The sequence below is a fragment of the Oncorhynchus keta genome, chromosome 12 (genome assembly GCF_023373465.1).
Source record: "Oncorhynchus keta strain PuntledgeMale-10-30-2019 chromosome 12, Oket_V2, whole genome shotgun sequence".
NCBI classification, from domain to species: Eukaryota; Metazoa; Chordata; class Actinopteri; order Salmoniformes; family Salmonidae; genus Oncorhynchus; species Oncorhynchus keta.
In genome coordinates this window covers 31,078,851-31,093,553 of record NC_068432.1, presented here as the reverse complement: position 1 = coordinate 31,093,553, position 14,703 = coordinate 31,078,851, and the positions used below count along the sequence as shown (strand labels likewise).

Genomic DNA, 14,703 nt, shown 5'->3' with positions numbered 1-14,703 from the left:
AAGGAACCATGTCTCCCCTGCCACCTCAACCACCGCCATCACTACTTTCTCTCTCCTCTGTGTCTGTGATTGAGTTATCCCACAGCGGTTCTTCTAACTGCAACACTTCACCTGTTTATGAGTGCAATAACTTATAAGCAATAAAACTCACCTACCTTTTGAGGAGTTGCTTTGGTATTGAGTAAAAGAAAAGCCCTAATGAAGTTTAGATATCTCTCTCCAAGGTGTATTGACAGACTGCGACTCAGAAAGGGGAACAATGTTCCTGGGAGAAAATTAAACGTTTATATTTTTTCAGTTCATTAGGGCGCTGTAAAGGATAGCTGTCAGCTGTGGTATTGGTTTAACAGACTGAAAAGTGTTAGGATCAATAAGACTGAGTAATGTCAAAGGGTCAGAGTCAGAGTCTCTGTGTTGAAAGGGAACCGGGCAGCCATGGAATTTATGATTCCAGGCGACTTGCCTTGAAGGTAGCAGACCTTTCATGCCTCATTGTGATCGTATTGATCGATCCATTTTCTCTTCAGTATCTCATTAGTATTCTGGTCGCGGCTCTATAAACCAAACAATGCCCTTTTTGAAGAGAGCGGAGGCTGGGGTGCAGGGGGCAGGCAGTGAATTATTTCACCCAGTACAGGGAAGTTTAGATCAAGTGCCAATCTACTGGAACTGACACCTCTCCTGAAGCTCAGAAGGGACTACAGTAGGTGTAGGACTAATACTAATCACACTGGTATTAGGAAGTATCTTTTCCCCGTACTTAACCATGTTTAATGAACCTCTTCCTGGTATTGGACAACAATAGAGACCGAGGCTATATGTCATACTGAAACATGTTCTGGTAGTAATGAACACACAAATCAATCTGCCATGATAATGTGGTAAGAATAACCATAATTTGATATTTTTGCCATTATGCCCACCAGAGCTGACTGTCTCTGGTTCAGTTCCTTAGAGAACACCTTTTTAACAGTACAAAGTGTCAAACGTCTGCATACTGGCAGCCATATTGACAAAAAGAGCCAAGTATGTCTTACCTTTCATGTTTTGTCCTCTGGTGTCACCGTGCCAATGTGGGGTCTCACCTGATTAAGCAGGTCTTTACTTTCAGATGACTTGCTGCTAGTGTTACAGTAGGTGACTGTCACCCATAACTTTAATGCAATACAATCCAATTCCATCCTCTTTTTTAAATTATAGTGGCAGAATTATTTTAGCTACTGGCCCTATAGTATACAGTGCCTTCAGAAAGTATTCACACCCCTTGACTTTTTCCATATTTTGTTGTGTTACAGTTTGAAGTTAAAGGGGATTAACTTGAGATTTTGTGTTACTGGCCTACACTCAATACTCCATAATTGTACAAATTAATACAACATGAAAAGCTGAAATGTCTTGAGTCAATAAGTACTCAACGCCTTTGTTATGACAAGCCTAAATAAGTTCAGGAGTAAAAGTTTGCTTAACAAGTCACATAATAAGTTTCATGGACTCACTCTGTGTGCAATAAAAGTATGTAATATTATTTTTTAATGACTAGCTCATCTGTACCCCACACATAAAATGATTTGTAAGGTCTGTCAGTCGAGCAGCCAGTTTCAAACACAAAGACTGGGTAGGTTTTCCAATGCCTCGCTAAGAAGGTCACCTATTAGTAGATGTGTAAAAATAAAAAAGCAGACATTGAATATCCCTTTGAGCATGGTGAAGTTATTAATTACACTTTGGATAGTATATCAATACACCCAGTCACTACAAAGGTACAGGTGTCCTTCCTAACTCAGTTACCCGAGACGAAGGAAAACAATCAGGGATGTCTCCATGAGGACCATGGTGACATTAAAACAGTTACTGTACGTAGTTTAATGGCTGTGATAGGAGAAAACTGAGGGTGGAACAACAACATTGTAGTTACTCCACAATACTAACCTAATTGACAGAGTGAAAAGAAGGAAGCCTGTACAGAATAAAATATTGTTTGCAACAAGGCACTAAAGTAATACGGCAAAAATAATGTGGCAAAGCAATTCACTTTTTGTCCTGAATACAAAGTGTTATGTTCAGGGTAAATCCAATACAACACATTACTTAATACCACTCTTCATATGTTCATGTCTAGTGGTGGCTGCATCATGTTATGGGTATGCTTGTAATCGGACTGTGGAGTTTTTCAGGGTAAGTAGAAATGGAATGGAGCGAAGTACATGCAACATCCTAGAGGAAAACCTGGTTCAGTCTGCTTTCCACCAGACACTGGGAGATGAATTCACCTTTCAGCAGAACAATAACCTAAAACAAGGCCAAATATACACTGGATTTGCTTACCAAGACAACATTGAATGTTCCTGAGTGGCCTTGTTACAGTTTTGACTTATATTGACTTGAAAATGAATAGCAAGATTTGAAAATGGCTGTCTAACAATGATCAACAACCAACTTGACAGAGCTTGAAGAAAGAAAAAAGAAGGGCAAATATTTTACAGTCCAGGTGTGCAAAGCTCTTAGAGACATACCCAGAAAGACTCACAGCTTTAATCACTGCCAAAGGTGATTCTAGCGTGTATTGATTCAGTGATGTGAATACTTACGTAAATGAGATATTTCTGTATTTCATTTTCGATACATTTGCAAAAATGTCTAAAAACATGTTTTCACTTTTATAGGGTATTATGTGTAGATGGGTGAGATAAAAAATAAATAAAAAACATGTTGAATTCAGGCTGTAACACAACAAAATGTGTAATAAGTCAAGGGGAATAAATACTTTCTGAAGGCACTGTAAGTGCCATCACAACAGTATTGCTGTATCATGAATATTAATCTATTAATTTGCAAAGTGATACACTCTTAGAAAAAAAGGTGCCATCTCGAACCAAAAAGGGTTATTTGGCTGTCCCCATAGAAAACCCCTTTTAATAAACACTTTTTGGTTCCAGGTATAATTATTTTGGGTTCCATGTAGAACCCTTTCAGTGCAGTACTAAATACAGTATACAGTGCATTCCGAAAGTATTCAGACCCGTTGACTTTTTCCACATTTTATTACATGACAGCCTTATTCTAAACTGGATTAAATAGTTGTTTTTCCCCTCAACAATCTACACACAATACCCCATAATGACAAAGTAAAAATAGGTTGTAAGACATTTTTGCAAATGTATAATTATTCAATTCTTTACAAATATCACATTTACATAAGTATTCTGATCCTTTACTCAGTACTTTGTTGAAGCACCTTTGGCAGCGATTACAGCCTTGAGTCTTCATGGATATGACACTACAAGCTTGGCACACCTGTATTTGGGGAGTTTCTCCCATTCATCTCTGCAGATCCTCTCAAGCTCTGTCAGGTTGGATGGGGAGCGTCGCTGCACAGCTATTTTCAGATCTCTCCAGAGATGTTCGATCGGGTTCAAGTCCGGACTCTGGTTGGGCCACTCAAGGACATTCAGAAACTTGTCCCGAAGCCACTCCTGCGTTGTCTTGGCTGTTTGCTTAGGGTCATTGTCCTGTTGGAAGGTGAACCTTCACCCCAGTCTGAGGTCCTGAGTGCTCTGGAGCAGGTTTTCATCAAGGATCTCTCTGTACTGTGCTCTGTTCATCTTTCCCTCAATCCTGACTGGTCTACCAGTCACTGCAGAAAAACATCCCCACAGCATGATGCTGCCCTCACCATGCTTCACCTTAGGGATGGTGCCAGGTTTCCTCCAGGCGTGACACTTGGCATTCAGGCCAAAGAGTTCAATCTTGGTTTTATCAGACCAAAGAATCTTGTTTCTCATGGTCTGAGAGTCCTTTAGGTGCCTTTTGGCAAACTCCAAGTGGGCTGTCAGGTGCCTTTTACTGAGGAGTGGCTTCCGTCAGGCCACTCTACCATAAGGGCCTAATTGGTGGAATGCTGCAGAGATAGTTATCCTTCTGGAATGTTCTCCCATCTCCACTATTGCTCTGTCAGAGTGACCACCTCTCTGACCAAGGCCCTTCTCCCCCGATTGCTCAGTTTGGCCAGGCGGCCACCTCTAGGAAGAGTCTTGGTGGTTCCAAACTTCTTCCATTTAAGAATGATGGAGGCCCCTGTGTTCTTGGGGACCTTCAATGCTGGAGAAATGTTTTGGTACCCTTCCCCAGATCGGACAATTCCTTTGACCTCGTGGCTTGGATTTTGCTCTGACATGCACTGTCACATGTAGGACCTTATATAGACAGGTGTGTACCTTTCCAAAACATGTCCAATCAATTGAATTTACCACAACTGGACTCCAATCAACTTGTAGAAATATCTCAAGGATGATCAATGGAAACAGGATGCACCTGAGCTCAGTTTCGAGTCTCATAGCAAAGGGTCTGAATACTTATTTAAATAAGGTATTTATATTTTTATCTTCAATACATTTGCAAAATTTTCGAAAAATCTGTTTATGGGGTATTGTGTGTAGATTGATGATGATTCTTTTTTACTCAATCCATTTTATAGTAAGGCTGTAACATACATTTTTTGGGGGGAAAAGTCAAGGGGTCTGAATACTTTCCGAATGCACTGTAAGTCAGTGGAGGTCACTGAAACTCTTTCTACTGCAGCTATTCAGTTGTACCACTACTAAAGAAACGTTCTCTCACTGTCAACTGCATTTATTTTCAGCAAACTTAACACGTAAATATTTGTATGAACATAACGAGATTCAACAACTGAGACATAAACTGAAGAAGTTCCACAGACATGTGACTAACAGAAATTGAATAATGTGTCCCTAAACAAAGGTGGGGTCAGTATCTGGTGTGGCCACCAGCTGCATTAAGTACGGCAGTGCATCTCCTCCTCATGGACTGCACCAGATTTGCCAGTTCTTGCTGTGAGATGTTACCCCACTCTTCCATTAAGGCACCTGTAAGTTCCCGGACATTTCTGTGGGGAATGGCCCTAGCCCCCACCTTCCGTTCCAACAGGTTCCAAACGTGCTCAATGGGATTGAGATCTGGGCTCTTCGCTGGCCATGGCAGAACACTGACATTCCTGTCTTGCAGGAAATCACACACAAAACTAGCAGTATGGCTGGTGGAATTGTCATGCTGGAGGGTCATGTCAGGATGAGTCTGCAGGAAGGGTACCACATGAGGGAGGAGGATGTCTTCCCTGTAACGCACAGCGTTGAGATTGCCTGCAATGACAACAAGCTCTGTATGATGATGCTGTGACACACCGCCCCAGACCATGATGGACCCTCCACCTCCAAATCGATCTCGCTCCAGAGTACAGGCCTCGGTGTAACGCTCATCCCTTCGATGATAAACGCAAATCCGTCCGTCACCCCTGGTGAGAAAACCCGTGAAGAGCTTTTTTTTTTTCAGTGAATAGTACTTTTTGCCAGTCCTGTTTGCTCCAGCAACGGTGGGTTTGTGCCCATAGGCAATGTTTTTGCCGGTGATGTCTGGTGTGGACCTGCCTTACAACAGGCCTACAAGCCCTTAGTCCAGCCTCTGTCCTCAATAGGCTGAGAGTCTGAGCACTGATGGAGGGATTGTGCGTTCCGGTACCTGTTCCACAGGTGTGATGTTAGGATGTACCGATCCTGTGCAGGTGTTGTTACACGTGGTCCGCCACTGCGAGGACAGAGGCTGTCCATCCTGTCTCCCTGTAGCGCTGTCTTAGGCGTCTCACAGTATGGACATTGCAATTTATTGCCCTGACCACATCTGCAGTCCTCATGCCTCCTTGCAGCATGCCTAAGGCACGTTCACGCAGATGAGCAGGGACCCTGGGCATCTTTCTTTTGGTGTTTTTCAGAGTCAGTAGAAAGGCCTCTTTAGTGTCCTAAGTTTTCATAACTGTGACCTTAATTGCCTACCGTCTGTAAGCTGTTTGAGTCTTAATGACCGTTCCACAGGTGCATGTTCATTAATTGTTTATGATTCTTTGAAACAAGTACGGGAAGCAGTGTTTAAACCCTTTACAATGAAGATCTGTGAAGTTATTTGGATTTTTATGAATTGTCTTTGAAAGACAGGGTCCTGAAAAAGGGACGTTTATTTTTTGCTGAGTTTAGTACTACTAATAGTAACTCATTAGCTAATATGGTGTGGGAGGCAGCTAGTTCCATTTGATGCTTTTGGTCCGTGAGCTGAACTGCGTTTAGAAAAATACTCATTGGATTCCCGGTCTGTTTGAAACAAGAGTGGTGTTGGATCCTGCACATCCAGCCCCCTGCTGAGAATCCAATCCAGCGCTTGCTTTCCATTACCCCTCCCCAAAGTCTTCCCACAGATCTCTGCAGGGCACCAATACAGAGTAATGCAAACTGATGCCCCCAGTAATCTCACTATCACATGGATAAAGCCCTGATTTGTAGCTACTTTAAGACAATGGTATCATCATGGGGACCCAGCGTGGTAGGTCAACTGTTGAACATAACCTAATTTTGCCCTCCAAACACGCTGCTCATGAGTTTTGCGATTTCATTCTTTCTCGGCATACTCACTGGCTAGTTTAAAGTGTTGCCTGTCAAAGGAGAACAGCTATTGATAAAACATAATTGGGCGGTGTGATGCTTTAGGCATTTAGCTCTGGGTTTTCTCTACTTTATTCCTCTCTATCGTAATAAGACTCATCATAAATGTGCAGTGAAAGGTGCTAGTAGCTATTTAGGTCTATTGTCCTTTAAAGGTCACATCTCCTACTGTCATGTGTTTATGGGAAACAATATAGTTCTAAAATATACATGTTGTACTTTTCCATCAGGCTTCATTTGTCAACAGTATATTCGTTTTGGGTTGTGTTGGTGCATTGGAGAATACTTTGCTTTGTTGATTTATCATTTATTTTAGATTTCCAATTATTTTCCTGTAAAGCAAAAATAATTGTAGTTTTTTTAAATTTCTGTTTATTAGCAACAAGAGGATCATAATGTGATTATATGGTTCGGCCTGAATCAATTAACAAGTTACAAGACAATAGTTCAAAGCAGCTTAATAAGGAGGACACTGCAGTTGCCTCCTGAGCCAAACATTCCCTCTCTTTCTTATTTACAGAGAATATTTAATCAAATTGTCTCTGCCTCATTATTGGCAGACCCTAAACAAAACTCTTATCTATTATTGTGGCGATATGTTTCTCTCTCAATTTCATTACAACTATACAGCTGTCCGTTTCTCTGGGTCTACCCAAGTAGAAGACAAGAGTTTAATCTAATTCTTCCCTCTAAACTGCATAATCATTATGTGCATTATACATTTTAAAAGCAGGTACTATCAATTATTCTTCCACTGAATATGTAAAACAGATGCAAATTGGTGTGAACTACTTTCACTCTAATTAGGCATTCCCACTCAGCTGGCTGCTAAAAAAAAACTATATTTTTCAACGGACATTCTTTAAGACCTTCCGCCAATATGACTGGCCTAGCTGCGTTTTAAAAGATAGATGAAAAGGAAAAGGCTTTGAAGCGGTCAGGGGTGAATTACATTGATCTGCGTATCTAAATGCTGCACTAGTGAGTGAATGGCTGTTATACAGAGCAGCACCTTTTTGAATCATACTCTGTCTCCACCATGGCTCATCAGTGCTGAGGAGTCCTGCTGGGTTAGTGGTTTGTTAAGGCTTATGAATCAGGTGGTATAGTAGTTAGCTACTAATTATCCTGCTCTCCTCTCTCCCTTTGGTAGTTAGGTCTTTCTGTTTTGTTCTGAAATTATACTGAACAAAAATATAAACTCAACATGTAAAGTGTTAGTCGCATGTTTCATAAGCTGAAGTAAAAGATCCCAGAAATGTTCCATATGCAAAAAAAGCTTATTTCTCTAAAATGTTGTGCACAAATGTGTTTACATCCCCGTTAGTTAGCATTTATCGTTTGCCAAGGTAATTCATCCACCTGACAGGTGTGGCATATCAAGAAGCTGATTTAAACAGCATGATCATCACACAGGTGCACCTTGTGCTGGGGACAATAAAAGGCCACACAACACAATGCCACCAATGTCTCATGAAATTGGCATGCTGACGGCAGGAATGTCCACCAGAGCTGTTGCCACATAATTGAATGTTCATTTCTCTACCATATATCGCCACAACGTCGTTGTAGAGAATTTGGCCGTACATCCAACCACATGTAACCACATTCGGCTTCTTCACCTGCGTGATCATCTGTGACCAGCCACCTGGACAGCTGATGTAAGTGTGGGTTTGCACAACCAAAGAATTTCTGCACAAACAAGCTAATCTGCGTGCTCGTCGTCCTCACCAGGGTCTTGACCTTCCTGAAGTTTGGCATTGTAACCGACTTTAGTGGGCAAATGCTCACCTTCAATGGCCACTGGCATGCTGGAGAAGTGTGCTCTTCACGGATGAATCCCGGTTTCAACTGTAACGGGCAGATGGCAGCCAGCGTGTGTGTATGGCGTTGTGTGGGCGAGTGGTTTGCTGAGGTCAACGTTGTGAACAGAGTGCCCCATGGTGGCGGTGGGGATATGGTATGGGCATGCATAAGCTATTTGAATGCACAAAGATACCATGACGAGATCCTGAGGCCCATTGTTGTGCCATTCATCCGCCTCCATCACCTCATGTTTCAGCATGATCATGCACGGCCCAATGTCACAAGGATCTGCACACAATTCCTGGAAGCTTAAAATGTCCCAGTTCGTCCATGGCCTGCATACTCACCAGACATGTCACTCATTGAATATCTTTGGGATGTTTTTGATTGACGTGTACGACAGCCTGTTCCAGTTCCCGCCGATATCCAGCAAGTTTGCACAGCCATTGAAGAGGAGTGGGACAACATTCTACAGTCCACAATCTGATCAACTCTATGTCGAAGGAGATGTGTCGTGCTGCATGAGGCAGATAGTGGTCACACCAGATACGGACTGGTTTTCTGATCCACGTCCCTACTTTTTTTAAAGGTATATGTGACAAACAGATGCATATCTGTATTCCCAGTCATGTGAAATCCATAGATTCGGGCTGAATGAATTGTTTTCAATTGACTGATTTCCTTACTCAGTAAGATCTTTGAAATTATTGCAGGTTGTGTGTATATCTTTGTTGATATCTTTGTAGTTAGTGCATGTCTCTGTGTGTGTTATGCCTTCGTTTGGTTTGATTAGGATCCCCATTAGCTGACAGAATGAAGACAACTAGTCTTCCTGTAGTCCGGCACATTGTTCACCTTTGTAACCACTCCTACGTTATTATAGGGACAAGTGTTGGGGTGCATCCCAATGCAAAGATTTGTCTGTTGTAGGTTGGGAAACCATGAGAGGTGTGATGTTTGTCCATTTCTGAATTTTCTGGTACTCTTAACAATTGAAATGACTTCCAAATTATCCCAGAACCTTTTTACCCAAATAGATTTGAATGCTTACTCTGCAAGTGGGGAACTGGCTCTGCCAGTCTTAGAAATGCTCCTTGGATTACTGGGAATGGAACTACATTAGGGATCTCTGTTTTGACATATTGTAAACGATGAGCCAAACATTGTGGTTGTGGAATTACATTTTTGAATCTTTCTCAATGAATTACATTCCATTAAATTCATTTTTAATTTTGACCAATCCATCACTTAGAGAGGCACATAGTTTATCCCCACTTTCTTATCAATATTCCATTAAATATATTTCATGAACCTCATACTGTAAGCTACCAGTCTTATATCTAGTAAAAAAACAAGGTTATTTTGGTTTGTTTTATCACATTTCGATGTAGTAACTGAAAAAGTGAAGTTGTCATGAATGAAAGGCGAAAAATGGCATACTAATGATGTACAATTGCTTTACGGTGTTGTAATAAGCATAGGAGCAGCAGGATGTCTTAGAAACAGTATGTTAATGTGTCTCGCTCCCAACCCTAATAACTAGTCCTCTGTCAAATAACTAATATTGTGATATACAGCCGAAGTGGAGGAACCTGTAGCACATCCATACTGTATTTAGTTACTGTGTTTGCTGCAGTCAGGTTTAATCAGATGTCTTACTCTTAGGTTTTGAATGATTAATGCCCTGAGTTTCTCTTTCTAGTACTAATCCTCCCGTCCCATGCTAAACCATGGCTCTCCCCTACAGCAGTGCACTTGTTTGGGCTGACCTGGCACCTGCAGCCAGTGGATGGGCAGCTCTATGAGAATGGACTAAGCAAACTGAACAGAGACTCAGAGAGCATAGACATAACCTTCACTCCCTTCGGTTTGCCTGGCCTCAACAACACCAACAAAGGTAAGCGGTGGTGGACAAAGATTTATGTTATGAAGCCTCTAGGTTTTGATTCTCACTGTTAGACCACGCAACAAAAATTAGAGCAAGAGTTTTACCTCAGGAGGTTTTCCATGGGCTCTCTCATCCGATTTGTCTTCCTCTGTGTTTACGTGATAAACCTGTTGTTTCATAACCAGCGTGTTGGATGCAATATGTTTCGACAGGGATAATTATTTTCCTCTTGTCTGATGCTGAATTGCATTTCAGATAAAGGAGTGCGGTACTGTACTGGGTAGATGGGTGGGTTGCTCGGGTGATGCACAGGTCATCCCGAGTTAAAACACCTCATGTTCGCAGGGCATTGCCTCCATTAGCACGACAAAGATCTGATTATAGAAATGTCCCATTTTCGAAAAATAAACTCATAGAATCATCGAGATAGAGAAATAGAATTATTCCAATAACACCAGACCAACCCTGGGGTCCCAAACGCCGCAGACATACAGTTCCATATCGGCAATGAGTGAAATAATTCAGTTCCATTCCACATAATTCAATTCCATTTCTATAAGTGCGTGAACCAGAAAATGTTCTCTGCAACTAGGACAATGTTGAAGAGTAGATTAAAATCAAATCAGTTATGAAAATATTGGATTGCCCTGCATAAGCACATAATGAATCTCAGTTAAAGCTTGGTGTCTGAGTTTCAGTATTTCCATATCATAGCCCTCTGACAGGGGAGGAATAGGAAACACTGCAGGTACTACTGCTAGATTGACACAGTGTACAAGGCTGTGTGCACTCTGTGGCTGGTACAATGTAGCATAGTTATGCCGGGTCACATTAGCATGCATTGACAATGAAGTAATCAGGAGGAGCTTCATGGGCAGTTAATTAAAGTAAGAGAGCGTGGCTTAATCCCCTAGCAGGCTACAGCCTACAGCATCATTGTTAACTCTTTCAGACCAGAGATCCTACAGCCAGCTCCCCTTCACAACCTCCCTGTTCTATGAAAGAAACACTGCATACTCACCAGACATGTCACCCATTGAGCATGTTTCGGATGTTCTGGATCGACGTGTACGACAACGTGTTCCAGTTCCCTCCAATATCCAGCAACTTCGCACAACCATTGAAGAGGAGTGGGACAACATTCCACAGGCCACAATCAACAGCCTGATTAACTCTAAGCGATGGAGATTTGTCACGATGCATGAGGCAAATGGTGGTCACACCAGATACTGACTGGTTTTCTGATCCAGGCCACTACCTTATAAGTTATCTGTGACCAACAGATGCATATCTGTATCCACAGTCATGTGAAATCCATAGATTAGGGCCTAATGAATTCATTTCAATTGACTGATTTCCTTATATGAAGTGTAACTTAGTAAAATCATTGACAATTTAGCATGTTGCATTTATATTTTTGTTCAGTATAAATAAGAATGTACCCGTGTTTGGGTGATGTCTACCCGACAGCACTGTAGAGATCACAATGGTGAGTTCTCTGATTGGTGACAAAATCAAGGACTGCATGAAACACAGAGCCAAGAGCCTTCAGTGTAGGGCACATCATTTTTTTATTTTTTATCTTTATTTAACCAGGCAAGTCAGTTAAGAACACATTCTTATTTTCAATGACAGCCTGGGAACAGTGGGTACCTTGTCAGCTCGGGGGTTTGAACTCGCAACCTTCCAGTTACTAGTCCAACGCTCTAACCACTAGGCTACGCTGCCGTATACACAGAGAGAAAAGTACAACAAATCAACTATTTTCTGACAGCAAAAGAAAATCAAGCTTTGTGCCGGTAATAAAACTCAATACCCAGCTTGAGTTTCCTGACAATGTTCTCTACAATGTTCTCAAATTTTCATCTACCCAAACTCCCAGATATTTGTACATTTTGACTTGCTCTATAGAATGTCATTCCAAGGTAGTAATTACATGGTTTTCAGAGTGATTAGTATTGGAAAATACCATTCATTTGGTTTCAGAGGAATTCAGAACAAGCTTCAAATTATACAGATTCTGTTGAATGATGTTAAAAGCTGTCTGCTGTCAAACTGCTGCCACTTGAATAGAGAAGTGTAATCTGCATTAAAATGTACATCAGCTGTCTCAATATGTCTCCCAATGTTGTTGATATAGAAAATAAAACGGGACCTAAAATGTATCCTTGAGGCATATCCGAGCACAACTCCACGGTGTCTGACAACCGTCTGCCTTAACACACTGGGTTCAATTTGACATGTATAGTTCACAAACCACTCCAGAGCATGACCAGTAATCCCAATACACTTCAAATCTCTGCACCAAGACAGTGTGGTTCACTGTCACAAATGCCTTTGACAAGTCTATGAATACAGATACTCAATGCAGCTACTTATCCAGAGCAGAGTGAATATCATTCAAACCCTTCAAAGTTGCTGTGACAGTGCTGTGGCTAGACCTGAAACCTGATTGCATACCACGCAAAATATTGTTTTCCTGGAGGTAGAACTTTTAGCTGCTTATTGACTAGGGACTTCAATACCTTTGTCAGAACAGACTATTTAGATATTGGCAGATAGTTATTCAGTAGTGGGATCAATTTCATCCAAAAGAGGTAGGATAAATGCTGATTTCCATAACTTGGAGATTATTACATTCTAGGGTGAAGTTAAATATGTATGTTAAAGGGGGAGTAATGTTGTCTTCAGCTTTTTGTAGTAGGCAGGGGTCTAGATCATCAGGGCCAGGGGATATTTTTTATTATTATTATTTTTTTAACATCAGTTGATCTCAGGGCTCTACACACCTGAGACGGGTGAGAAGGAGAACCTGGAGATGGAGTGCTCGGGAGGTTCAGGTCATTTCACAGGTGGCTCATGTAAGCCTTTAACCCTATCAAATAATCTGCCTGCATCAAGAAAATGTTGATTAAAAGAGTTAAGAATAGAGGTTCTCTCAGTGACCACCTGTGAGTCAACCAGCAGTTGTTTAGGGAGCTGTGCATCTTTTTTTGCACTCTAAACCTTTCATTACTTGCCAATATTTGAAAGGATTATTCAGATTATCAGCAGTAGGTTTGAGGTAGAGGTCTGCTTTCAGGTCATAGCCACACCCTGATTCCAAGGCGTTTAAAAGCCACCCAATCAGCTGAATCAGACCATCTTGCTTTAACCCACGAAGCATTCCATTTCCTTATGATTTCAGCTTGTTCGTCTGAAAACCAAGGGTTGTCTCTTCCCTTAATTCAGTATTGTTTGAAAGGGGCGTGCCTGTTGTATACATTCAGGAATGCTTTATAGTAGTAAGAAAAGGCTAATTCAACATCAGGGATGAATTCAACTAAATTCCAGGAAATGTTAAAAACATCATGAAAAAAACCCGTCTCAAACTGCTTCCAGTTTCTTTCCATGATGATACTGTAATGAATAATCAGGGAGAAAAAGTTGTAGATTCACATGCAGAGCACGGTAGGTGTTTATTTTGCCATCGCAAAGGGCAGGAATTGTGGTCACAGGCAGGCAATGGTCATACACAGGTAAGCAAACAGGCAGGTGAATCAAAACTGGGCCTGAAGGCTTTACCTGTTTTTTTGCCTTTATTTAACTAGGCAAGTCCGTTAAGAACCAATTCTTATTGACAGTGACAGCCTAGGAACAGTGGGTTAACTGCTTTGTTCAGGGGTAGAACAACAGATTTTTACCTTGTCAGCTCAGGGATTTCTTCTTGCAACCTTTCAGTTACTAGTCCAACACTCTAACCACGTGGCTACCTGCCGCCCTTGGTGCTCACAAACAAGCTAGGAAAATGATTAGTAGAGTCAAAACAAACATTACCTCACAAAGGCACAAACAGAATGAACTGAACTAAACTAAATAAGTGGCTGAAGAGACTAGGTGAGTAACTAACACGGGTGAAATCAATTAACAAAAATTAAAGACAGGGCTACGTTCAAGAACATAACGAAACAGAACACAAGGTTGACTAAGAAAATTAATATAGAACCTTACAGATACATGGAGGTGCTTTAGGAATTTTACCAACCTTTTCAGGTTAAAAATTGGTTGAAAAAAATACAAAATTCCCTGACGTTTTTGTAAATCCAATTAGTTTTCCACGTTGATTTAACGTCATCACATAGATTTTTCGTTGTTGAAATTATGTGGAAACAACATTGATTGAACTGTTTTTTTTCCCATGGGTTATATCATTAGCAAAAACATGAGAAGCATTAAAACGAGATAGAATGTTGGTTAAAATAAGATAAATCAAAAGGGATTTTAGAGGGCATGTTGTGTTGGCCCAGTCCTCTATATATAATTGATCCTGTAATTGGTTTGCAAATGTTCTTTAGAATAGCAATTAGATTATTCTCAGCATAGATCTAAGGGATTACATGAAATAGAATAACCATATTATTTTGCATTGTCTCAATCAACAGACAGACCCACATATTAAAAGCTTGTTCTATTCAGATGTCCATTAAGTGAGGGGGGAATTAAAACTGTAATTGAAAAGACGGTTTC

At 41.0% G+C, this 14,703-nt stretch overlaps 1 protein-coding gene across 1 annotated transcript in view; it reads left to right on the top strand.

Annotated features, from left to right (window-relative positions):
- Positions 1-14,703, top strand: part of tenm1 (teneurin transmembrane protein 1) — a 214,180-nt gene that overhangs the window by 105,054 nt on the left and 94,423 nt on the right. The window contains exon 6 of the mRNA XM_052458010.1: positions 10,057-10,206. Within this exon, the coding sequence (XP_052313970.1) occupies positions 10,057-10,206 (150 nt within the window). The remainder of the gene's footprint in view (positions 1-10,056; positions 10,207-14,703) is intronic.